The sequence below is a fragment of the Pelodiscus sinensis genome, chromosome 23 (assembly GCF_049634645.1).
Source record: "Pelodiscus sinensis isolate JC-2024 chromosome 23, ASM4963464v1, whole genome shotgun sequence".
Taxonomy (NCBI): Eukaryota; Metazoa; Chordata; order Testudines; family Trionychidae; genus Pelodiscus; species Pelodiscus sinensis.
The window spans coordinates 10,455,151-10,481,911 of record NC_134733.1 but is presented as its reverse complement, the minus strand read 5'-3'; the positions used below and the strand labels follow the sequence as shown (position 1 = coordinate 10,481,911).

Genomic DNA, 26,761 nt, shown 5'->3' with positions numbered 1-26,761 from the left:
AGATCTGACTATGCCCCCTGAGAACGCTAAGCACAGAATCCTGTCTGTTCTTTCTCTGCCCAGCCGAGAAATCATGAAATAAATTGCACATGTTATTTATTTAAGAACAACACCTCGGATAATTCACACTTGGACAACTAATTCCTTGGGCGGTGTAACTCAGTTGCCTGTGCAGATTTACAGCAGCTGAGGGCTTGGTCCTTAGCATTTGTAAGAACTCACAGATGATCTGCTAGGATAACTTCATGCTGGAGATCTTGCAATATTAAAATATTTAGTGGATCTGCCTGGAACTGCAAAATTAGAATGAGTCCCTCTCTCTTTGGAAGCTATTTCTGTTCTTGTCTTCCTTTCTTTTCCTGTGCTTCCTTCTTCCCTTTCTCTCATGCATGCCAGAAGGATCTTGTGGAGCAACGTGTGACCCTGGGAACATGTAGCAGACCATTTCTGTGAGCAGAGGCACTGCATTGCCCCAGCATGAGACAAAACACAGCAGCAGCACTTGCAGGAAGGACAGCAGGTTCCATTCCAATACGAGTAAAAGCATCTTGAGACGTGTTTTCCTCAGAACATACTTTGTGTTCCTCTTCAGACCAACAGGGCCGACAGCCACTGTGGGCCCTGGGACAAATTGGGGGGATGGCCCTGCACCTCAGAGGCCTTGGGTGGGAGGGGTGGAGTGGGGGCAGGAGCCCTCTGCGTCACCCATATTGTGGCACTGGACACCCCTCTCCCTCAGAGCAGTGCAGAGCGGTGCTCCAGCAGCTGGGAGCTCTGGGCCCCTTTGAATCACTGTGCCCCAGAGCAACCCCCTTTCCCTCCTCCATGGGTGGGCCTGCTTTGCACAGTGCCATTCCTCACAGGGAGCCAGAATAAGAAGAAATGTCCCACTGGCAACAGCAACACACGATAGATCTGGCTTAACAGATCCTGCCATTGGCCCACCCAGTATCTACTTTTTCCAGAAGGAAGTGAGCTGGAAACTTTCCCACAATGCATTTAGCCAGTGGTGCAATGCTGAGGCGAGAGGAGAAGAAATCTTTCCTGACCCTCAGCCAATCAGCAAAGCCCCGGAAACATGAAATTTGATGAGGTGAGATAGGAATGTCCCCCCAGCTATAAAGGTGAATGCTACCAATGGCTGTGAAGTTAACCAGTCATAGCTTTAGACTCATTGAAGCGTGGAAAAGGGTATATGTAACCCTTCTGCCAGGTGGAGCTAGCAGCAGCAGCCAGAGTGAAGTTCAATATCTAAGGGGCTCATTTCCATCCGTCCAACACAGAACTGGCTTGAGGTCTGACCCAGTAGCCTGAGAAATTCACACACCACCCCATGGCTCCTCTGAGAGGCAGTGCTTCCCCATATCTAAAAGGGTGTCACAAGGAGGAAGGAGAAAATTTGTTCCTCTTGGTTTCTGAGGACAGGACAAGGAGTAATGGGCTTAAAGTGCAGCAAGGGAGGTTTAGATTGGACATTAGGAAAAAATTCCTAACTGTCAGGGTGGTCAAATATTGGAATAAATTGCCAAGGGAGGTGGTGGAATCTCCCTCTCTGGAGATATTTAAGAACAGGTTAGATAGACATCTGTCAGGGATGGTGTAGACGGAGCTTGGTCCTGCCTTGAGGGCGGAGGGCTGGACTCGATGACCTCTCAAGGTCCCTTCCAGTCCTATGATTCTATATACAAGCAGGATAGAAGAAACACAACTCCAACTCAATTCACATAAGAAAAGAGACTTTAAATGATGCCTCCTATTTAGCTCTGTTCTTTGAAGGGAGGGACAGATCAAACCAGTGCAGGCAAGAGAGTGCATGCCACTTTCAGACCAAAATGACCTTCCCTTACTCCCCTCTACACTTTTAGGACATTTCTACACTTTTAGGAAACTATTTCAAAATAACTAAAATCAATTTAATAACTCCCAACACAGCAAAATCGAAATAGCGTGTCCTCACTACAGGGAAGCCTCAAAATTAGTCCGAGACAGGCTCCATTAATGTGGATGCCCTACTTCAACTTAGAGCCCCAGGAAGCCCTGGGTTGTACTTAGTTTGAATTACTCTGGGTAGTTATTTTGAAATAGCGGCACCGGAGCATCCGCACTACCATTATTTCAAAATAACTATTTGGAAATTAGCATTATTCCCTGAGGAAAGCAGGAGTACAGATTCCAAAATAAGCAGCCCGTTATTTTGAAATAACAGGCTTGGTAGCGTGGACACGCCACTTACTAATTCCACCTGCAGGGGGTTATTTCAAAATAAAGTCCTAATGCAGACCAGGACTTAGAGTGCTCAGAGTCAAACCCCTACTTAGCAAGGTTCTTTTTGCTAACTGTGAGCCCTTTCCTTTGGAACAATATATCACAATAGAGCCTATTTTTCTGTATTCTCACAAAATCACAAACATTGGTAACCATATTTCAGCTATCCCTGCATTTAATACAAACATAGCTGGTATTGGGTCATTCATTAAGTTGATTACAGTGAGCAAACACCCACTCCATCTGCTGAATAATCTAAACAAAGCAGGAGCAGACTGTATTTACATAGACACACCCTTCCAACTGTCTGGAAGGGAACCATGCCTTCCGATCTTGCTTACATTTGTAACCAGCAATGGGTGACAGCTATGTTCTCCAGCCATGGGCAATTGCAGGTTAACTGAATGCTTGCAAGAGATGTCAAGTATCAGAGGGGTAGCCGTGTTAGTCTGAATCTGCAAAAGCGACGAGGAGTCCTGTGGCACCCTATAGACTAACTGAAGTGTAGGAGCATAAGCTTTCGTGGGCAAAGACCCACTTCGTCAGATGCAAGAGATGTGTGCTAGTCAAGGCAAGAGGGGACACAGCTCCCTGCTGAGTATGGCAACAGCAATCATACCACACTGTGATGGGCATGTGCCCCACACGGGCTCCAGAATGGTTAATGTGGGGCCTGAGAAGCCAGTTGATATGCTGAGAGAGGCAGGCTTAATTGAGGCTACATCTACTCTGCAGGCTTCTTGTGCAAGAACCGTTTTTGCGGAACAGATCTCTTTGCACAAGAGAGTGTCCAGATTGCATGGACGCTCTCCCGCAAGAAAGCTCTGATTGCCATTAATAGAATGGCCACCAGAGCACCTATGCTTCTTTCAGTAGGCTGTTTCTGCACAAAAGCCCCCAGTTTCCCATCCACACACACCTTTTTGCACAAAAGCTCTTGTGCAAAGAGACTTATTCCTCGTAGAAAGAGGAATACCTACACCGCAAAACCCCCGCCGTTCTGTCGATTCACTGTCAATTTTCTTGTGCAAAAACGCACTTGAGGGGTGGACGCTCTGCGAGTTTTTGCGAAAAAAACCAGCCATTTTTGCGCAAAACCTCTGCAGTGTAGCCGTAGCCTGAGAGTGAAGTTCAGAAGAGGAGGGGTTGGCAAAGGATTATAAACTGAGGATGTTGTAAGCAGAAATAGGCTGCAGGGATGAGAGAAAGTCAAGAGACCAACCCTGGGATCTCAGCCTGAGTAGAGAAGGTTGGCAGGCAACCATGGGAGATGTCAAGCTGTTGCTGGGTGTGAAGCAGGCTCCAATGGCAAGCCCTGATAAAAGGGCACAATCTGGACTTCGAATAGAGCCCTGGGTTTTTGCTGTTCAGTGGAAGAACAGCAAAAGGGCTTTTAAGAGGCATGAAGGGCCAAGGCAGAGGAGGGCTGAAGTTGGCTTGGGTTTATTAGAACATTCCAAGGGCAGTCCAGGAGGGGCTCTCTTGTGGGGGAGAGGGAAATTGTCGGCTCGAGTCTCATCTGACATACCTGTTCATTTTACCTGTCACCTGGATTACCCATAATGCTCTTGATCCTGCTGGTGAATTATTACAGGAACTGGGCCTCAGTAAGAGCTTTCTCCAGAGTCCAAGTGCAGACTTTTTCATGGTAAAGGACCAAGATGTCACGCACAGGGCTCCACTGCCGTAGAAGAGCATGTGACAAAGGAATCAACTCCCCCTGGCCTGAGCGGATCTGAAAGAATGCTGGAGGGATCAGGTGAGAGTGAGTTTCTGTCAGGGTCCGGTCCTGTATGATCTGATTCAATGGGAGATTGGCTGCAGGACTGAGCTGTAGAGACAAAGTGGGTGAACTAATATCTTCCATTGGACCAGCTGCTGTGGGTGAGAGACAAGCATCTGAGCTGACAATGTGAACATACATGTGCAAACGCCCTTGCTTTAGAGCCTGGTGTTCAGTTTCTCTCCTTCCCAATGATGGCTCTGACATGTATGTGCCAGGCACCAGCGGAAACAGATGGTGCCCCCTACATTTCCCCCCATACAGCATCTCTGAGGCTCGTATGTGCCTGTGTGTCTATTTTTATGCGCTCTCCATGTACCACGATCCTGAGCCATTGGCTTCTAAAATAGCTTTTAAACCCAAAAGGGGTTTAATTACAAAGCAGCCTATCCAACCAGAAAAAAAATGCTTTAATTAAAGTTTTCCATGGCAAATGTTGACTTTTAATTTAAGAAAACACACAGAAATTGTTCAGTGTTTGGCTAGGAAATTTTCAATTTTCTCATGACATTTTTTTAAAAAACCCTAGGAAAACCGATACTTTCACTGAACATTTCTTTTCATTCTTGCCTCTCTGCCTCCAAAGAGGCAATGTTTTCCCCTGGGTACAACACTGAACTGGGAGTCAGGCTGCTAATTCTCATGCTGCTTCTGTTTTCCTGCGTGATCCTGAGTAAATCAGGTCCACTTTCTGATCTCTGGGGTTTTCCCCTCCCACCCCATCTTTTCTCTCGCCTGTCTGTTTAAATGGCACATTTCTAAGAATGTCTCTTATAGGGCTGGTTGAAAATTCAGACCCCATCCCTTCAACAATCTCCTCCCCTAGCCAAGCCCTGCCCAACCCCAGCCTTGAACCCCGCTCCTGTCTGGCCACTCAGAGGCCGGAGCTATCGCATGGCGATTCCAGCCCTTCCCGGTGGCCAGAGCCAGGCTGCTGCACTACAGCCCCAGCCCACCTGGGAAGCCGGGCAGTGCAGGCAGTTTTGGGAAGACAACGCCTTCCCTTGCCTTCATGAAATGGAGGGATAATAATAGCAGCAGTAACTGTTGCAGTAAAGCTGCATTGTGAAGCTCACTTGCCTTTCCTGTGTTGAGCTGTGCAGAATGCTATTGTTAAAAGTCACCATCCAACTCACTGCCAAGCCGGAACAGAGCAGGGTGACTGCTTTCTACGTAACCTTTCAGAGAAAACCAAGGCACTTCTTCTAATCATGAAACCGCACGGTCCGTAGCTTTAATGGGGAGGAAGGCAGGAATGTGTAACTGAATAAATAGCCGCTGGAATGGCATGGTCAGTACCGTAGCCCCTTTGTTAGTTATTTAGCTATTTAACTTTGCCCACAAGCCACCAGGAGGGCCTACCTCAGAGATAGTCTAATGAGAGAGTTTTCGTTGCCTGCACAGGGGAAGCTGGCAGAATGAGTCAGCAAGAAAACAGTGGCAGTCAGCAAGGTATCTTCCACATAGTAAACAACATTCCCCAGCCTCAGGCTCAACCCAGGCCTATAGCCTGACCTTCCCATGCTGCCTCCCAAACATCCAAACTCCTGCTCAGCCCCTGCCCCTCTATGCACCTTGTCTAGACACTTACATCAGAGTAGAGTGCACACTGGGATGGCGAATGCCACCATGCTTGTTCACAGTGGCCTGGGCAGGCCCACTGATGGAGGGGAAGGCAGGGGGCTAAAGGCAGCATCTGACCTGGGACCCAGCAATTCTAAAGGGCCCAAGGCTCCTGGCTTCTGCCGGTGCTACTGTGACAGCAGCAGTGGTACCCAGTGCCTAGGCCCTTTAAATGCCTCATGCTCCAGGTGGCTCTAAGGGCTGGAGCGGAGGGTGTGCTGTCTCCAGGTGGCTCTAAGAGCTGGAGCGGAGGGTGTGCTGTCTCCAGGTGGCTCTAAGGGCTGGAGCGGAGGGTGTGCTGTCTCCAGGTGGCTCTAAGGGCTGGAGCGGAGGGTGTGCTGTTCTCCAGGCGGCTCTAAGGGCTGGGATGGGAGCTACTATGGCATGTTTGCTGCTCCTGGCTCTGCCCCTTCTGGCTGAGCTCCCGCCCCTTCCAGCAGCATGGAATCCCCCCCCAAACACACCTCACCCAGGAGCCCAGCGTGGCTGTTGGCTCCCCTGGGTCCGGGGAGTGCTCTTGCCCCCATAGGCGACTGATGCTTGTGGAAGAGGGAGGGCCACCCAGAGGGGCATGTGGGGGCACCCTATTTAGCCATTAAAATGTTGGTGGGGGCATAGAAGGGCAGTGCACCTCCCGAGTGCTGCCATGAGTCCCCTGTGCTTGCTCCATACACTCACTGAATTTTCAGAGTTTTTCGGTGGAGGGAGAAGAACCCAAGGTCAGGCTTGTTGCAAAATATGGTTCGTAGGAAGGAGTCATTTAAGGTGACAGAAATATTTAACCCATAGTGTCTTGCAGGACATGCCTGGCTGAGCACTGGAGTCAAAGTAACTACCAGCTTATGGGCATAGTTTTTTGGCAAAACCAGCTACTTTTATTGGCTGGAGCTCCACTAAATTCCAACTGGTACTTGGCCCCCCCAAGTCTGGCTAGCAACTCCTAAGAATCTTTCTCTCCTAAGGACTATTTTTGGCAGGGAGGATGAATTACTAGTTGCGAATACACAGTTGATCATTCCTAGAAGCTCATTTGGATGGATAATATTGATTATTTTAAACACTTTTTCCATTTAAATTTTCACAGTTGTGGGAAATTATGGGGGGCATCAGATGTTAGGGGCATCAGGCAATTATTTCATGACAGTAGACACGGAGATTCAAAAAGTGAAAGCTTTAATAACAGTTGGATGTAATCTGACAATTTCCTATGTCAAAATATATGAAGTAAATAATCTGAAATGAAACTCTAATGAGTTCTCAAGCAGCGTTTTTTTCTATACATTTTACATTTCTATACATTTTAGAAAAATCTCAGCGGGGCCACAGTGTTAGTCTGTAACTTTAAAAACAAGTGGCCGGGGGGAACCGAAGAGACTAACCAAATTGTAAAGACTCATGAGCTTTCATGGGCAAAACCCACTTCATCAGATGAATTGGAATGGACATTTTAGATGATAATTGGCAGAAATGTTATTTCATTGGTTTGTGTGATTACAATGAAATTGATTAAACAAAAGACAGGACTATGCAGCACTTTAAAGACTAACAAGATGGTTTATTAGGTAATGAGTTTTCGTGGGCCAGACCCACTTCCTCAGATCAAATTGTGGAAGAAAATTGGCATGACCATATATACTAAAGGGATAGTCCTGTCTTTTGTTTCAGCAAGACCAGACTAACACGGCTACATCTCTTTTACTAGTGAAATTGATGCTTACTTATATTTGCTGATAAAAAAATATAACCCTTCCAAGCCTGCATCGGTGCTGGAGCAAAGGGAGCTGCCACACCCTCAGGCTTGAAGAGGTTTCTATTATATACAGGATTTACAGTTTGGTTCAATTGCTCTTTGCACCCCCTCTATAAAAACTGCTCCAGCATCCCTGGCCTACCTATCTCTTACCATCAGGTCGGGTTTATCACTGACCGCCTATTTCCTGGTGGACTTTCCTCCCTCTTCTCCCTCCCATATCTTCCCCGTGCCAATTCACCTGCTGGCAGAATGCCCCAGCCCGGCATAGTGAGAGGCCAGGGAGGGCTGCAGTGCGGGGCAGAAAGTGGGTGGTGCTCGCTGACAGCTCTCCAGCGGTTCCACTAGCCGAAAGGCACTTGGAGGATCAGCAGGAACAGAGCAGCACTCAGACCACAGAGGGTGGAAGCTGCTTTTGCTAATGCAGAGCCAATCAGAGCCAGGCGGTCAGGGCAGTGCGGGCTTTAGCCAATCGTGAGGGAAGCCTGTCGCTGTGAGGATGATTACAGAGCCCTCCAAGCTAGAGCCCGTTGCTTCTTTGTTGCTGCACTGTCATGGGACGGCTCCTTCCCTGAACGCTCCTTTCCAAGCAGCTGAAACAGAGAGTGCTACCAAAGGTACATGCTCCTCCTTAGTCCCCTTGCTCCCACAGCGGGAGACAGTCCCGGGGTGGAGAAGGACAGCTCCATTGCTGAGCACTGAGGGAAATCAGGTGCACCAAACTGCTCTGCACACTTCTCATGGAAACCATGTGCACGAGTGCAGAGATCCTCGTGAAAACGTAAAGGCGCTCCTCACAGGCCGCCCATGAATCCACCCTGGCCTAGAGACACTGAGAGGGAGAATGCAGCTGGATCTGGCTATACACATTAGCACTTAGTGGGAGCTGAACTGACTGTTAGACTTCCGAGCTAGAGGGATACGTAACACAGGAAAATCACTGACGGAGGATGAGAGTAAGAGAACAAAATTGCAACACCCAGTCAGGAGGAAGACAAACACAAAACCCTCCACACATTGCTACTCAGAGTCCTGTCCGTCACACGTACAGACACATCCACCCATACACCGTGAGTCAGTCTGTCACACATACGCACTCTCTCTCTCTCTCTCTCTCTCTTTAGGAGTGGAGATTGGTGCTTCCTCTTGCTCACCGCTGTTTTTCTCCTGGCTGCAGTTGCAAAGAGGAGACGTCCCGCAGAGACCCATGAGTGTAACCATGGCCCAGGTGCAATACGACTGTTTACAGGAGAATCATCCAAATGATACCAATTCTTCAGCCTCCCCCGTGGGACCTGAGCAAATTGAACTCCTCGTGCACATCTGCAAGGAAGCTAAGAAATCTGCCTACTGTCCGTATAGTCACTTCCCCGTGGGAGCAGCGCTACTGACTTGTGATGGGAAGATCTTCTCGGGTAAGTAAGGAGCGTGCGCCCCATACCTCAGCTCCTGAAGAGCTGTGCCCTGGCTGTGCCCTCAAAGGGATTCAGCCATTTCTGTACAGGCAGAGGCATGTCACACCCACCCAGGGGAGTGTCCTTGAAGAAGCAGAGGCTTTGGAGTCAGGGTTCCTTGAGAAGAAGGAGACTGCTTGATAGCAACTTTTAGAGTTTGTGCCATAAATAAATGCTGTGGAGCAAACTTTGCCCTGTATTCTTCGTGTCGTCATCCTTTGCCTCCTTGAGATGTGGCATTGGCCTTGCTGGGCTATAAGGGGCTCGGATTTGAACCATCCTTTCCAAGGTGGATCACAATGCGGAATGTGCCTCTGGTTCCGGTTTCTGTCGATGGCTGCCTGCCTCCCCGTCCTCTGCCAGCCCTGGACTGGCAAAAGAAACTAAACCAGGAAACTCCTTGCTCCCATCTTGTTTGTGCCCCTGCCTGGGGCCATGAGCGATGAAAATGATAGCACATTACTGTAGCCAGTCCTGGGGATTCTATCACAAGTCTCAGGATGTTTCCAACAGCCCCAAATCCTCGAGATGTGAGCACCTCGGATTTTGTTTTTTAAAAGTTACGTTTCTGGCCTTCATGGCTGCAGACAAACGTTATTGAAAAAGGCTCAAAACCACAGAAAGCAAAGAATACCCCCTCCCCAACCCCCCACATCTGCTAGCGCTAGAATCTCATGGTTTTCAAGCCAGATGGGAGGCCCCGGATTCATGGTTTTTGTCTGTGTTTCCTGGTACTCCACCATCTATCTGTATCTGCCTGCTTGATGTCCTATGGAGAATAAGCTTTCAGGAAAGAACCATCTTTTCATCCAGTGTTTGTACAGCACTTAGCACGGTAGGATCCTAGCCTGTCACCGGGGTTCCTAAGTGCTACTGCAGTGCAAATAATAAGAACTTAAGTGTGACAAAATGGAGATTGTGGGGATTTTAGCCCCCTTGTTATGTTGCATGTGATTTCTGTTGTTCTGAAGTAACCTGATGTGCGTGTGCCTCAGTTTCCCTGGGCACTGCGCCAATACCTAGATAGTGATGGGAATATCAGTGTGATAGTCTTCCCCACACACACACGGGCTGATGCTTTCTGTAATCTCAGCGTGGGATGGGGGTGTGACCAAGTGACACCTTTTGCCTGGGAAGTAGAACAATGGCCAGAGGTAGGGCTGGTTGCTGAGTATGTGAGTTAGTCTCAGCTGGTGTGGGGTGCAGGGGGAGGGTCAGGGCTTTTGGCTCTGGGTCCCCTCTCCCCAAGATGGAATGTACTGACGGCTTCTGGTTACTATGCTGACAAGTCTGTTCTGCGTTGCGTCCCTGTCAACTAAGGAACATTCTGTTCTACCTACTTTCTGAGTCTCCTCTGACTGTGGATGCGAGTGCAGGGCCTGGTGATTCCTCACAACCTCGGTGATAATAAGAACGGCCAGGCTGGGTCAGATGAAAGGCCCATAGAGCCCAATATCCTGTCCTCTGCCAATGGCCAATGCCACATGCCCCAGAGAGAATGAACAGAAACAGGGAATCATCAGGCACTTGGAAGAGGGGAAAGTGATCAGGAATAGTCCACATGGATTCACCAAGGGCAAGTCATGCCTGGCCAATCTGAATAGCTTCCATGATGAGGTAACTGGCTCTGTCGACACGGGGAAGTCAGTGGATGTGATGTACCTTGACTTCAGCAAAGTTCTTGAGATGGTCTCCCACAATGTTCTTGCCAGCAAGTGAGGGAAGTATGGATTGGATAAATGGACTGTCAGGTGGATAGAAAGCTGGCTAGATTGTCTGGCCCAACGGCTTGATGTCAGGTTGGCGGTCGGTTTCAAGTGGAGCGCCCCAAGGATCGCTTCTGGGGCCGGTTTTGTTCAACATCTTTATTAATGGCCTGAACGAGGGGATGGATTGCACCCTCAGCAAGTTTGCAGATGACACCAATTTAGGGGGAAAGGTAGATATGTAGGAGGGCAGGGGTAGAGTCCAGAGTGACCTAGACAGATTAGAGGATTGGGCCAAAAGAAAGCTGATGAGGTTCAACAAGAACAAGTGCAGAGTCCTGAACTTGGGACAGAAGAATCCTAAGCATTGTTACAGGCTGGGGACCAACTGGCTAAGTAGCAGTTTGGCGGAAAAAGAGCTGGGGATTACAGTGGATGAGAAACTAGCTATGAGTCAACAGTGTGCCCTTGTAGACAAGAAGGTGAATGGAATATTAGGGTGCATTAGGAGGAGCATTGCCAGCAGATCTAGAGAAGTGATTATTCCCCTTTATTCGGCATTGGTGAGGCCACATCTGGAGTATTGTGTCCAGTTCTGGGCCCCCCAGTACAGAAAGGATGTGGATGCATTGGAGAGGGTCCAGCGGAGGGCAACCAAAATGATTAGGGGGCTGGAGCACGTGACCTATGAGGAGAGGCTGAGGGATTTGGGCTTATTTAGTCTGCAGAAGAGAAGAGTGAGGGGGGATTTGTTAGCAGCCTTCAACTTCCTGAAGGGAGGTTCCAAAGAGGATGGAGAGAGGCTGTTCTCAATAGATGGATGACAGAACAAGGAGCAATGGTCTCAAGCTACAGGGGGGGAGGTCTAGGTTGGATAATAGAAAAAACTATTTCACTGGGAGGGTAGTGGAGCAGTGGAATGGGTTCCTTAGGGAGGTGGTGGAATCTCCATCCCTAGAGGTTTTTAAGTATAGACTTGACAAAGCCTTGGCTGGGATGAGTTAGTTGGGATTGGTCCTGCTTTGGGCAAGGGACTGGACTCAATGACTTCCTGAGGTCTCTTCCAGCCCTGTGATTCTATGATTCTAAGTGATCTATCCCCTGTTGTCCATTCCCACCCTCTGACAAAAAAAGGCTGGGACCCCATCCCTGCCCATCCTGGCCAATAGCCATTGATAGACCTATTCTCCATGAATTTATCTAGCTCTTTTATAAACCATGTTACAGTCTTGGCCTTCAGAGCATCCTCTGGCGAGGAGTTCCACAGGTTGGCTGTGCAGCGTGTGAAAAAATATTTCCTTTTTTTGAACCTGCTACCTATTAATTTCAGTTGGTGACCCCTAGTACTTATGTTTTGGGAAGGAAGAACCAACTCTTCTTTCTTCACTTTCTCCACACAGTGAGTCTTGAAAGGTTGGGGTTGGCAGTCCTGCCTATCTGTGACATCAGGAGAGAATGCACTGACTCTGCCATTCTGCTCTGCCTGCCCATGGCATATTACTCCCCCTTGCCGAGCAACAAGAGGCTGCTGTCTGATCTCCTGGACCGCGTTCAAATCTTTGCTGCAAAACAAGCAAGGCTGGGAGAGTCTGCTGGAGTCGCAGCTCTTCTCTGATGCTGACTAAGCCTGGGCTAGGTTTCCTCTGTGCCAGAGGAGAGTCTAGCAACATCCTGGCAGGATGGGGATTTCCTCTTAGAATAATTAACTTGGGAGCATCTCTTTCTCAGAATGATAAAAGAGACAGTGCTCTATGGGGCTGAGAGACATGCCAGGTCTTGCCTTGGATGGGGCTGGCCCTTAGGTGTTCTTCCGAGGTCCCTGTGCAATCAGAAACTGGGGCCTATTGAAGGAAAGGGATGATAAAGAGAAGACATTAGAGACCTCCCACATCTTCACATCACTCCCCTGGGAATGAAAGAGAGGGGAGAAAAGACTGAGATCTCACTCTGCTTTTCTGACAGGGGCTGGCAGGACTGTGCGACAGACCAACCCCAAACTCCTTGTCTAAAGGTTTGTGGTTAGAGTCAGGTGACTAATGAAAAATACATGTTTGCAAAGAATCAGAGGGGTAGCCGTGTTAGTCTGAATCTGCAAAAGCGACGAAGAGTCCTGTGGCACCTTATAGACTAACTACACTTCAGTTAGTCTATAAGGTGCCACAGGACTCTTCGTCATGTTTGCAAAGAATTATCCATTGGAAAAATATGCTGGCCTTGGAGTCCGGATATTGTGCCTTTAGTATCCTTTCCAGCATTTCATCTGCAAACCTCCATTATTCATTTACAGCCTACATTTCAAAGATGCAGAGTATCTGCTGGGCTGTGGGTAGAGCCCTGTGCAGACACAAAATCAGTATCCGTATCTGCAGAAATGATCTGCGGATATTTGCAGCCACATCCACGGATGCAGATACCCGAGGATATAAAGCAGTTGTCCACACATTTGCAGGGTTCTCGATACAAAATTGGTATCCACATCTACAAAAATGAGCTGTGGATACCCAGATGCAGATGCCTGCGGATATCGATAGATTTGCAAAAGTAATGGTTGCCCATCACTTATGAAAATCAAACGCTCAAGATCATGCAAACATTTATGCACATACTAAACTCCTTTTGCTTTCTTAAAATGAAGCATGCGCTTAAGTGCTTTGCTGCCTCAGGGCCACACAGTATTAAAAATAACAAAGCCTGTATAAAATACCATGGCCCTGTAACCCCGTAACAACTACTTATCGAAGGAGGCAATTAAATGCTGAAGAAAGACAAAGGCTGGCCAAAGCTACTGAAGTGCACTTTAATGTTGATATTCTGGTAATCTAAACACATTGGATGCCACAGAATGGAGGATTCTGCTGATTGCACGAAGAGAGGGAGGGAGCTGTTCTCTGTACTTAATTGGTTTATCAAATCTTTCCCACGGGTTACCTCTGCAGCCTCCACAATCCTAGGCGCTATTAAAAGTGGTGCTAGGGATTCAGTGGGTGGAATTCTTCCTGTTGGGTCCATCCTATACCAGCCCCCTATTGTGGTGGTAGCAGTAAACCCAATACTGGAAGGCCTGTCTTCTGAATGAAATGTAAAATGTCCACTTAAAAGGTCAAAATTCTCTGCTGACTTAAAGAGCATGACTCCACTGACTTCAGTGGAATTGTGCCAGCTAACACCCATGCTGTATTTAGCCAATAGCTTTAAAAGGTCCCATGTCATCAATTATTACTTATTTTTAATATTCATGTATGTCACACACACACATGTTAAGAGCTAATGTAGAAAGCTGCACAAAAGAAGCCGTTTGCAGTGTGCTACAAAGAGAATTACTGGTCCTACAAAACCCAAAAGTTCTGCTAAATATTCTTGAGGGCCCTTCAGTGGCACCTGGCACTAAAGTGTGGGAGAGTCACCAGGCCCTGCACCCACCATCTGCAGCCAGACGTGACTTTCAGCCGGCAGGTAGAACAAAAGGTTTTACTAGGTGGCAGGGACACAGCATAGAAGACTTGTCAGCACAATAACCAGAAACAGTCTGTAGTATCCATATTTGGAAGTGGGCCTCCAGAGCTAGGACCTTGGCTCCCTTCCTGCACCCCAAGCCAGCCCCGACTGCCCCACTCCCAACAGCCTGGTCACAGTCCCCCAGCCAGGCTCCTCCTCCCACCTTTGTTTCCCCCTCCCCCACCCTATGCAAAAAGTGTCACCTGGTCTCATCCCCTTCCAGGCTCAGGTTACAAAAGGTAACTAGGGTGCTAGCCATTGTGTATGGGTGGGAGGCTATCAGACCCGAAATTCCCATCACCAGTTAAGTATTGGTGCAGTGCCCAGGAAACTGAGGCACACACATGGAGTTCTATAGGGCAGTAGAACTCACATACAACATAACAAGGTGAATAAAACCCCCGCTTTGTCACAGCACCATATTCCTTAACTCTGTGTTTGCATGGATATACAGATATATCCTGCTCTCCTAGCTGTGCACAAAGGGCATGACTAGGTGGTTCAGCCCAGAGGGTTCTAGCAATTTTCCAGTGTGAATAATTACATTCTGCCTCCCTAAATCCCACCTGTGGTTTTAAATGAACACCGTATTCTCCCCTTCCTCTCACATTGCTCTGTAGTGGTGCTGTGCATGCTCCACCCCAGGCCTGGGTGCAGTGAATCCTGAACATGTCTTGGTTTAGCACTCCTGGGTGAAGGGCATTATCACAGTAGGCGAGGCTGTGTTTATTGCCAGAGAAGTTTGAAAAGTAACAATGCACATTGTATTTCCTTTAGGCTGCAATGTAGAGAATGCCTGCTACCCCTTGGGGATATGTGCTGAACGCACCGCCATTCAGAAAGCCGTATCAGAGGGGTATGTGAATTTCAGAGCCATGGCCATTGCCAGGTAAGTAACAGCTCTGAATCATAGCCCTTCGAATCATTTCAAAACCGGCTTGGACAGGAAAACTGTGCAACGTTTTTGTTCCTCTAATTCTCTACTTCCTGCACTTTAAACACACAGACAGGCACGTATGTACAGCTCTGAGTGGTGGCAAGAAGTGATTGCCATCCTTTCCAAAGGAGCTCTCCCTTTCACCTCATTTTTGCAGCATGGATTTTGAAGACTGGGTTTAAAAAGTGATTAGAGGGTTTTGCTTTGTGAGGTTATCATTCAACTACATTACAAATGCTTTTAATAATGAGCTCAGAGCCTACCAGACTTTACTCACGCAAATAGTACCTCTGTCCCATACTGGCCAGTGTAGGGAGGCTAAGTGGTAGGCAGCCACAAGTGGAGCTGTAGATAATTAGGACCCAGCTGGGACTGTATAAATAGGGCTCCTGTAGATGTGGGGGAAAAGCACCCTCTTCCTGAGGCAGAGCAGGGCTGGGGAAAGGCAGGCAAAGCTGGGGAGCTCTGGCCAGGTGAACTCCCAGGCTGAGGCCTACCTCTCAAGGTCTGAGGGTGCTAGGGTAGCAGAAGGCAGCAGGTCTACTCCCTTGCCAAAGATGAGTGGCCATTCAGATGGCTGTTTGCCCCTGAGATAAGGATTAGAGCAGCGGTTCCCAAACTTTTCCAGATGGGGACCCATTTTGACAATTCAGGAAGACTTGGTGACCCAAGGCAATTAAAAAACAGAGGGGGGGGGGGACAGAGCCACTTGAGGAGACACTTGGCGACCCTTTTGAAATGTAATGGTGACCCATATTTGGGTCCCAACCCATAGGCTGGGAAACCCTGGTCTACATGATGACTGGCAGTGGGTCACTGAGGCAAGATGGGATTTGGGGTTCCCTGGGGGGAGAGGACCCCAGAGTGCAGGGGCACTGCTGTAGGGTAGTGCTGGGAGGAAAGGGAGCGGGTCTGGAACAAAAGTAACTGAGGGTCAGCAAAAGGTGCCCTCGGGCTGGAGAGCTGATTCCCAGGGAGAGCTGCTGGAGGTGCTGTGGGAAAGTCACAATCTGTCAGTTTCACAGAAATGAGTAGGACTGTTTGAGGGACCCTGATCCTGCAAATGGATCTGTAAAGGACCTCACAGAACTCAGCAGAGTATAGGGGTCCCCATTGCATAAATCCAGGGCCTAAATTAGCAACCAAGGGAGATGCAAAAATCAGCTGTGGGCCTTTAACTAACGATTGAATGGAACCATGCTGGAAATCTTGTAGAATCTTCTAACTCCGTCACCTAAAACTGAAAGCTGCTATTTAGTTGGTCCGTATTGTAAGCTTCTGTTCTGTGATGTGTCTACAAGCTCTTAATTATTTGTTTGACACAGAGCGAGTGAAGAGTTGTTGAGAACACTTTTGTCTTAATGGACTAAAAGCAGAAGAGATAGCAAATTACACTATTTAGGAATAATCCATGTCAATAACCAGAGCCAAGGAATTAATTTTATTCAGAACAAAGGGGCCAGATCCATGAAAAGGAACAATGAAGAGAGAAATTGTAGCCTTGAATTTTAACAACTACCAGGCATCCTCTTTGTTTTCTTCTCTTCTTTCAAATGTTCATGAATATTTCTCAGGGATAATGAGAAGGTTTCTATATTAGTATTAACCTGGTGCTTGCTAAGAGCAGATCCCTTGTCTACATACACTCTTATCAACACTACAAATGAGCAAAACCTATATGGTTATGTAGTTAATCCCATACAGAACTGTTAGCTACAAGGTTATTCCTAAGTGCGTTGTGCAGGTGAGTTTTTAAATGTTTTCCAACACCTTCCTCAGGAGGGTATTCCACATCCTAACAGACTTCATGGTTTGAAAGCTAATCCTGATATTCATTTGAAATGCACCATTATTTTACTTCATCCCATTACTCCTAGTGATACCGTCTTATGTCCCCTGCCATCAAAATGATTCTCATGTCTTCCTTGATCTTTATTCTTTTCAAGTAGTTGGAATAGACACCCAGGTGCCAGAATCCTAGTAAAGTCCAAATTAATAGGTCAGTTCTGTCCCTATGGGGCTCTCCCAGTAAGGGATGAAAACAGCACAGAACAGTCAGGCTACGTCTACACTGGCATGAATTTCTGAAAATGCTTTTAACGGAAAAGTTTTACGTTAAAAGCATTTTCGGAAAAGCGCGTCTAGATTGGCAGGACGCTTTTCCGGAAAAGCACTTTTTGCGGAAAAGCGTCCTTGGCCAATGTAGACGCGCTTTTCTGCAAAAAAGCCCCGATCGCCATTTTCGCGATCGGGGCTTTTTTGCGGAAAACAGTACTGTGCTGTCTACACTGGCCCTTTCGGGCAAAAGTCTTTTGGAAAAAGACTTTTGCCCGAACGGGAGCAGCATAGTTTTTCCGGAAAAGCACTGATGATTTTACATTAGATCGTCAGTGCTTTTCCGGAAATTCAAGTGGCCAGTGTAGACAGCTGGCAAGTTTTTCCGGAAAAGTGGCTGATTTTCCAGAAAAACTTGCCAGTGTAGACATAGCCTCAATGTATGCAGAAGAGGATGAGAAGAAAAGAAACACAACTGTCCCCTCTATGGGCTTTTGGAAGACATGACAGGATTGTGGCCAGGGACAGAGTTGCTGCATGTGGCATCAATATTCCTGCCCTTACCCTTCCAAACTCATAAATCTGTCGGGCTTTACTGTAGGCCTAGTAAGTAAAGGCCTGGAATGGATTTTCCCAGGCTTGTACTGTCCCCTGGATCTGAACCCTGTGCAGTGTAGGGTTCAGCTCCTGTGTGGTGGTGTGTAGTGGAGATTAGATGGGGCACCTGGGGAGGTGGGAAAGGTTAGAACACTCACCACAACAGGGATTCTATGGTCCTTTTCCCATACTGGAGAGAAAGGCACAGGGATTCTAGACTGTAATAGTATCTATTTGCAGGGTGATCCCAAAACAAAGCAATTCTCCAGAACCCAATGTACCGCAACAGGTGGAATCAAACCTAGGATCTCTGGAGCTTAGTGCTTGAGCTAAACGCCAGCTGATCTTTATCTGCTCTACAGCCTCAGTGTCATTATTCTCTCTGTAAGTGGTCTAAGTGCCACTAGATGGGACACTACCCTACACCCAGAAGGGGTGTGTGTTACACCAACACCAGGATTGTAAGTGAGAGCAAATGATTAGCCCCTGGAGGACACCTTACGCAAAGTGGTGTGAAAACTGCTTTCACTGCATTTTAATACAACCAGATGCCAGTTTTTACATCTAGGAGCAAGGAATGCAGGCCATAGTGACAGAATGGGGGATTGCCTCTTGGAAAGGTGTGATGATAGACAAGCAACTCAGTATGAGCTCCCAGTGCAATGCAAAAGGGACCAGTGCAGTCTGAGTGGAAGGAAGGATTTGAGTGCTAGAGAGAATGGCTTAGTGTGAGCCCTCTCTTTCTTAGGGTAAAAGAACCACAGAGAAATCATAATAAAAAAAAACAGATTTAAACGTGCATCAAATATAACAGGAGTTACACCTAAATCCCATTTGAACCTAGTAGGCCCATGTATTTCCAACCCTTCCACCTGGGTGGGGCCCCCTTTGGTCCTGTATACTTATTGGATCAGATCAGAAAGCAAGCACCATCAGACGTGTTAGTTCAAGCTCATCCCTTGATACTAAAAACCCTTTTCTTGTCTCTGGAAAACCCAGCTTGTGCAAACCACTCCAGGAGGTGCTACCTCACTGATGTGAAAGAATCTCTATCTAGAGAGTGATTCACCTTCATCACCCCCATAGTTCCTGTAGGTGCTGTGATAGCCCTTCCCCATAGAATAGAAGACAATCATACATAAACCATTCATAGATTTAATACAACCTGGATTCCCAAATATATTGTACGGGGCTGCAATATCAGTCACAGCTACCTTGCTGGGAGACCATGGGCAAGTCACATCACCTCTCCTTTTCTCAGTTTCCTCATCTATTAAATGGGGACAATGATCTTGAGCCTCCTTTGCAAAACATGTTGGCTACGTCTACACTGGCCCCTTTTCCGGAAGGGGCATGTAAATTTCATGAGTCGTAGTAGGGAAATGCGCGGGGGATTTAAATATCCCCCGCGGCATTTAAATAAAAATGTCCGCCGCTTTTTTCCGGCTTTTAAAAAAGCCGGAAAAGAGCGTCTACACTGGCCCCGATCCTCCGGAAAAAGCGCCCTTTTCCGGAGGCTCTTATTCCTACTTTGAATAAGATGTAGGAATAAGAGCCTCCGGAAAAGGGCGCTTTTTCCGGAGGATCGGGGCCAGTGTAGACGCTCTTTTCCGGCTTTTTTAAAAGCTGGAAAAAAGCGGCGGACATTTTTATTTAAATGCCACGGGGGATATTTAAATCCCCCGCGCATTTCCCTACTACGACTCATGAAATTTACATGCCCCTTCCGGAAAAGGGGCCAGTGTAGACGTAGCCGTTGGGATTTATGGATGGAAAGTGCAATCAAAGTGCTACTTAGGAAGAACTGTTTGTTATTATTTATCTGATACATTAAGACGGCCTGTTAATGGGCTAAACCTGACTTTTGCATCCTATTCTCCTTCAATAGCAACTCTGAAGAGGACTTTATCGTGCCCTGTGGGGCCTGCAGACAAGTAATGAGAGAGGTAAACAGCTTTTGCTTTCTTTTTCAACAGCTGAAACTAAACTGCTTTAATTCCAGCCCATCTGCCGAGCTGAGAACATTTGTGTCTTTCAGGCTATGTCTACACTACAGCCTTTTGTTGGCAGAGACAATGCAAATAAAGTGCTCATTAGCATTTGTCGCGCTGTCATTTGCATATCTGCCTATTCTTTTTGCAGAAGAGGTTTTTGCGCAAAAACAAACAGTGGAGATGGGACTATTTTGTGCAAAAAAACCCTTTTGTGCAAGATCCTGTATGCCTCCTTTTTTGAGGCATAAGGGATCTTACAAAAAAAAGAGAGATTTGCCCAAAATGGCCCTGTGGACACCGCTTGTTTTTGCACAAAAACCTCTTCCGCAAAAAGCACTGGCAGAGATATGCAAATGACAGCGCAACAAATGCTAATGAGTGCTTCATTTGCATTCTCTCTGCGGACAAAAGGCTATAGTGTAGACGTAGCCTCAGACCCCTCAATGCTGACTCCGAAATATCAGAGAGACAGTGCCAAAGTTTGCGAAGTAAAAAAGCCTTTTAAGATGTGCAAGATGGTGGGTGTCCCACTTCCTGCATCCCACAGCACCAGCCTGGGAAGGTTTTGAACGCAGAGAATGACAAAAGGCGAAGGAAATGTTCATTTCAATAAGCAAGGGCTTCCGAGTATTTTCAAAGGCAGAAACAGAAGGAAAGTTCAGCTCCAGTTTTAATTCAGTTTATGCTAGAGCCAGATTTGACTCAACAGTTCACAATAATATTATAACAGGATCAAAGTATGAAAAGAATCAAGCTTGAGTGCAAGGGCTCTGGTCTGGGAAAAAACCACTGCAGCTTCACAGAGCTCTGAGACAAGGAATCATTGGCCCCAGCATATAGTCTAGGTAAGGGTTTTTCAAGCAGAGTAGTCATCTTGCAGATATTAGGGAAAGTATCAGATAAGGACTGCTGCTCCCCTCCGGCACAGGGGCTGGTACTCTATGGAAATCTATTAGCCACCAAAGCATCCATCCCCCTCTCTGGTTGAGGAGATGTGGACTGCAGAGGTGCAGGAAGGATTCAGAGTTCAACATGCAACAAAGCAACATTTCCATTGCATTTAGACCCTACCTATCTGCAGAAGTCTACTCAAGATTCAGACATGCAGCATGTAGGACTGCTACTGTAGAATGCTAATAATGTATTTTCTGTGGGAGTGCAGTGAAACACAGCGTTCTTAAGAACTGCGCACGGCTCATTTTTTTCATGTGCAGCAAACAGGCATAGCACCAACTGTTCTCTAAGCTGCATTTAATGTTTTCAGCATTATTTTAGTGGCTAATGTTTAACTCCTAGCAGAATCCCTGCGTGGATAAGCATTATTTCAAAGGTAAAGTTCCCTGGCACCTGTGTACTTTTATGCATCTAAAATTATCTTTGAAAGTTAATACCAGTTTTGGATCTCCAAGAAGTGAAGTATGAGGTTCTAGTCTAGAAATTGGTGGAGGCTTTAAAAGGTTGCTCAGAGTTTCATACTAAGGTGCTAATACTACAAAGGCCTCCAAACATTGCCCCAAGAGGTTGCTTTAGAAACTTGTGAGGAGCCTAAAATGGGACAAGTGGTCAGATTTGAACTTCTAGCAGAGATGTGGAAGGAGGGTTCAGGAGATCTTGGCACAAAACAAAGCAGAAGATGCAGGATAGGAATGAAGAGAGAAAGGGGGTCTTAATGGGAGAAGGGTTAAATCTGGGGAAAATACAAAAGCATGACACAAAGAAACAAACTCCAGCAATAATAAAGAAAAACAGGAAGATGGTTGTGACAGACCGGGCCGTGTCTGGGCACAGCTGAGGGCGTCCGCTCAGGGCAAATTGCTCAAATCCAGGGCTCCTTACAGCCCCCAGACTGGTGACCTCTCCAAACAGGCCACAAACCAGTCCCACAGAGCACTTCAGCTGCCTGCCTGAAGCCTCACGAGCAAAACCCCTCCGACACCCCAGCAATATCCGTGCCCCAGATGGCCCCGGGCCTCATACACAGGAGGGGGGTCCTAGCACCCAATCCCACCTACCCCGAACAAGTCCTGTCCGGTTCCAAGAAACCAGCCACAGATCCCTGGTCAATTTACCCTCTGGATCTTACCCACAAATCACGCTGGGCCAATCCTTTAGAATCTATATCTAAAGGTTTATTATCACAAGAAAGAAAAGCATGAGAGTAAGGTTGCTAAAGAATCATACATTACATGCATCGAAACTCCCAGTCCTCGATGCAGGCTCTAGCAGAGATGTTACAGCTGCTGGTTTAAAAGTTCTTGTTGCACATCCTAGCATCAGGATGGGTTCACAGGTCTTCCAGGCTCTTCGATCCCTGCAATGCTGCCTCTGGGATGAAGTGCTGAGCTGAGAACAAAATGGCATCGACCACATGGCCTCTTTATACCTCCTTCCTGGCCTCTTCTGGTATGCAGCAGGTCACCTGGTCCTCAGCCTCTCTCTGCTGGCCACTCTTAGGTGTCCTTGGCCCATTGAGTGCCATTGTCCCACAGGGCCTCGCTAATTAGCATGTCCACAGGCCCGGGCTCTGCCCAATGCTCAACCACATGCAGAGAAGTATTCAGTATCCAGACAGACTACAGATTCCTAACTACACACACAGACATTATACAACCACATAAATAGCTTACATAGGATTATCAGATAATAAGCTTCTATTCAGCACCCCACATGGCCCCCTTTTATACTATTTTCTGGGGCCAACACCCCACCTATGGGTGCAGCAGTGATCTGGCTGCTCCCCTCAAGATCCAGTAATGTGACAATGGTGAAACAACCCAAACAGTCCCGTGTTAACTTGCAGAACAGAACAGTGGCAAAAGCTAATAGGCAAGAAGCCAGGTGCCTGTTGCATTAGAAAAAAGTTAACATAATGTTCATTTTAATTGAATTTGCCTTAACTGTGTTCATTCCCTCCTCCCCCTGCAAATATTCTAGCAAATGACTCCTTGCAAGGCTAGCTACAGAAGTGTGACTCAGCACCAGGGGTGGGACCTCTAGCTTACCTGGATCTGGCCTCCAAGGCTCAGGGCCCCCCTGCATTTGGGGAGTCTGTGCTGGCGTTCCAGCCCCCTTCCTGCCCCACCATGAGGCTGGAGCACACAAAATATACTAAGCTGGGCCCCCCTAGACTCTGGTGTGGGAGGGGAATGTAGGGAGTGTCTTTTTCCTTCTCGGTTGGGTACCATGTCATTGAGGGGTTTGTGTGTGCAGCCCTCGATTGATTTTTCTGTGGGTCAGTGGCCCCCAACCCAAAAAAGGTTCCCTACCTCTGCACAATGGCGTTTTTAGCCTCTGTTCCTAAAGTTCTCTGTAGTAGATTCCTAAGCCCATGAAAAGCCTGGATGATGTCAGGAAGACTCTCTCCTTGCAAAGACCAATCCACAAGAAACAATTTGTATGACCATGACCTTTGACAGCAAGCTTTTCATAACAGTGACTTTGCCTTTTTTGCATATCTGTAAATCACTGGGCGCACTTCGGCTTCAATCCTATATTTAGATCCACCTGGGCACTATAAAAACAATACAATAAAAAGAATTGCTTCTTCCACCCGTGATGTAGCCACCTCTAGGTTGAAGTACAGGACTTTTATTTGGGACAATGAAACATAGAAAGAATGGCCAGCCACTTTGACAACTATCACATTTTTTTACAACACACATAGGCTACATCTAGACTGGCATGATTTTCCTCAAATGCTTTTAACGGAAAAGTTTTTCCATCAACATTTGCGGAAAAGAGCGTCTAGATTAGCACAGACACTTTTCCGCAAAAGCACTTTTTGTGGAAAAGCATCCGTGCCAATCTAGATGCGCTTTTCCGCAAAAAAGCCCCGATAGCCATTTTCACGATCGGGGCTTTTTTTGCGCAAAACAAATCTGAGCTGTCTACACTGGCCCTCTTGCGCAAAAACATTTCCGGAAAAGGGCTTTTGCCCGAATGGGAACGTCAAAGCATTTGCGCAAGAAGCACTGATTTCGGACAGTAGAACATCAGTGCTTTTGCGCAAAATCAAGCGGCCAGTGTAGACAGCTGGCAAGTTTTTGAGCAAAGGTGGCTGCTTTTGCGGAAAAACTTGCCAGTCTAGATGCAGCCATACTGTTTCAACTTATGTTTATTTAACTGTTTTCCACTATTGGGTAAATACCAATGAACAATTCACAGTTCTGCACAAGTGTGATTCACAGACAGTTCTCTTTGACTTTTTTTTTCTAGTTCAGCAGAGATTGGGACATTTACATGACAAAGCCAGATGGGACCTATATAGTCAAAACTCTTCAAGAGCTCCTGCCTCTGTCATTTGGACCAGAAGATCTGAAGAAGTTCTGAAGATTATGTGGAACATATGATCTGGAATGGCACTAAAGACCCTCTAGACAATCTTATGCTTTCTGTTTTCAGGATGAAGGTTTCTTTCAAATTCTTCCCAACTCTGTCTCTTAGGGATGCCATTCAACTTCTGTAAGCCTCAGGGAACTACTCCAAATAACATCATTTCCTTTTATATAAGGCATGGGGAAGGAGGGGCAAGAATCAGGTCTGCCTCACTGTGAATCTGCCAATCTCAAATGTTCACAAATTCGGATTAGTAGACACCGATGCATGATTTCATGGTTAGAGCAGGTTGGGAATTTTTCTACAAAATGCCCTGTCATTGAAACCATGTGAGTTAGTCACATGACTGCTCTATGCCTCAGTTTCCTCATCTAAATAATCATCCATTAACTTTTTTTGCAAACTGCTTTGAGATGCTTCGGTGAGAAATGCTTTAGTAGTGTTAAATATCATTATTACTCGCATTAATGGGGTTACTCCAGGTTTATACTGGTTTAACTGAGATCAGAATCTGGCTTAAAAGTCTCACAATGGGTCAAAATGTAAGCTCTAATATACCAGAGGGTCCATATTATTCAAACAGGGTGGGCCAAATACACCTTCCCCCCACATCTTCCTACCTCAGGCTATATATTTACGTATTTACTAGTGATTCTAGAACAATCAAATCTAAGATTCATTGACATCTTGTTTGGAGCCCAATTTCATCCTATGTAAACCTTTAAAGCTCAGGTGGAAGAGTATTTAACACAGAGTTTTAATTCTGGCCCACTTCTACTGTTGATCAAGCTGCACAGATCAGTAAATCATACAAATCCAGGAATTCCATAATGTAAAATAGTTATTTGTAAAGATAACAAGAAAACCTAAATAAGAGAAACTAAAGACTTGCTAAATCCAAAGTAGACTGTCTTGTTCATATATAATGCAGGTTATTTATTGTAAGCAATAACCTACAGTAAAACAGACAATTTAGATTATGCAGTTTATTGTAGCTTAACTTTCAAAATTTTATGAATGTTCTCTTCGTAGTTACCCTTAGTTTATTTTTCTTTACTTCATTTCTTTTCTGTGTGTGGGAATGGATGGGAAAGGGAATGTAGTGGTGAAAACTGGACAATAACCTAGCAGTTCTCTGTCTCCGGAGTAACATAATTTTATGACTGTGTTACATTAGACACAATGAAATGATCTGAAGTAAACAAAAATGGGCTAATTTTTCTAATCATTAAGCACTGTTGGTTATTTACCTGTTGTTGTAAATGCCCAAATAGAATAAATGTGGTCACTCATTACTAATTCTACTGCTCCATCAAGCTGCTGTTTTATTACAGAACAGGGCCATACAAAACTATGTTGTTTTACTTTGTAGGAGTTTAGAGGAAATCAGTAATACAGCATATGCAATTATAGCTCAGGTAACCCACAGCACTAAGCCCTGCACACACACCTTGTATGTGGGGTGGCAAACACATCATGCCCAACACATACAACCTATGCACAGTGACACATCATCTACCCAGTCATAGCCAGGGTGACAAACGCACCAAGCCCAAACCACACAACTCCTATGCAAAGTGACACAAACACAGACACCATGCTCAACACCCCCACCATACCCAGTATGAAACATACACAGGCAGGGGCAGATGACTGTTTTGCGGGGCCCCGGGCAGCGTAACTCCGCGGGGCCCCCCCTTTGCCACAGCGCATGTGCCGTGACGCCATGCGCATGCGCGGTGGCGCCATGGCGCATGCGCGGGGCTTTTTTAAGCGCGGGGCCCGGGGCAGCCGCCCCATTTGCCCTGCCCTATATCCGCCCCTGTACACAGGCACCCTGTGCTTGGTCTGTATTGCAGTGACACACCCACACCATTTACTCACAGTCACCCACTCACTCATAACACACGTCCCATGCCCATTGTGACCCTCTCCCAATATACACAGTGCCACACATACGCCCCCTGCGCACCCTGAGCTCTCCCCCACCCACAGCACACACACACCGTGCCCATGGTGTCCCCCTCCCCCACAACATACACAGTGCCTGCAGTCACTCACTCCCTCATACACGGTGCCTACTGTCACACACTCACTCTCTCTCTCTCACACACACACACACACTGCCTGCAGTCACTCACATACACGCGCACACACATACCATAGCATGTCCCCGGTGCCCCCCCTCAACATAAATGGTGCCTAGTCACACACACACACTCTCTCTCTCTCTCTCTCTCTCTCTCACACACACACACACACACACACACACACAGCCTATTACAAAGATAGCCTCCCCAATTATCACCTCTAATACCATTAGCTCACAGACATTTACCTTCCCTTCCCCCCCCCCATCCCTCTTCTGTTCTGAAATTTGATTTGTCCTTTTCATGTGTTCATTTTTTTTTAATTGTATCCTTTGGTATATATGGTTGTGACAATTTTCTTCCACTATTTGATCTGAGGAAGTGGGTCTGGCCCACGAAAGCTCATCATCTAATAAACCATCTTGTTAGTCTTTAAAGTGATACATAGTCCTGTTTTTTGTTACAGTGCCTACAGTCACTCACACACACACACACACACACACACACACACACCGGGGCGTGCCCACAGTGCTCCCCCCAACATACACGGTGCTTGCAGTCACACACACAGTGCCTACAGTCACTCACTCTCTCTCTCTCACACACACACACACATACCGGGGCGTGCCCACGGTGCCCCGCCCCCCAGCACACACGGTGCCACACACAAACACCGT

General features: G+C 46.9%; 1 protein-coding gene across 4 annotated transcripts; it reads left to right on the top strand.

Annotated features, from left to right (window-relative positions):
- The first annotated feature begins 2,993 nt into the window (after positions 1-2,993).
- CDA (cytidine deaminase) lies at positions 2,994-26,586 on the top strand. Of its 4 annotated transcripts, none has more exons than XM_025189496.2 (5): positions 2,994-4,024; positions 8,599-8,836; positions 14,854-14,965; positions 19,554-19,611; positions 23,875-26,585. In XM_025189496.2, exons 2-5 carry the CDS (start codon positions 8,629-8,631, stop codon positions 23,986-23,988), a joined length of 492 nt encoding a protein of 163 aa, XP_025045281.2. In that variant the 5' UTR covers positions 2,994-4,024; positions 8,599-8,628; the 3' UTR covers positions 23,989-26,585. The 4 variants fall into 4 exon arrangements, with proteins under 4 accessions (XP_025045281.2, XP_014433858.3, XP_006132793.2 ...); XM_014578372.3 differs by lacking the exon at positions 2,994-4,024 and adding an exon at positions 6,599-8,038 and having other exon boundaries at positions 8,546-8,836; positions 23,875-26,586; XM_006132731.4 differs by lacking the exon at positions 2,994-4,024 and adding an exon at positions 7,905-8,038.
- Positions 26,587-26,761: the final 175 nt, after the last annotated feature.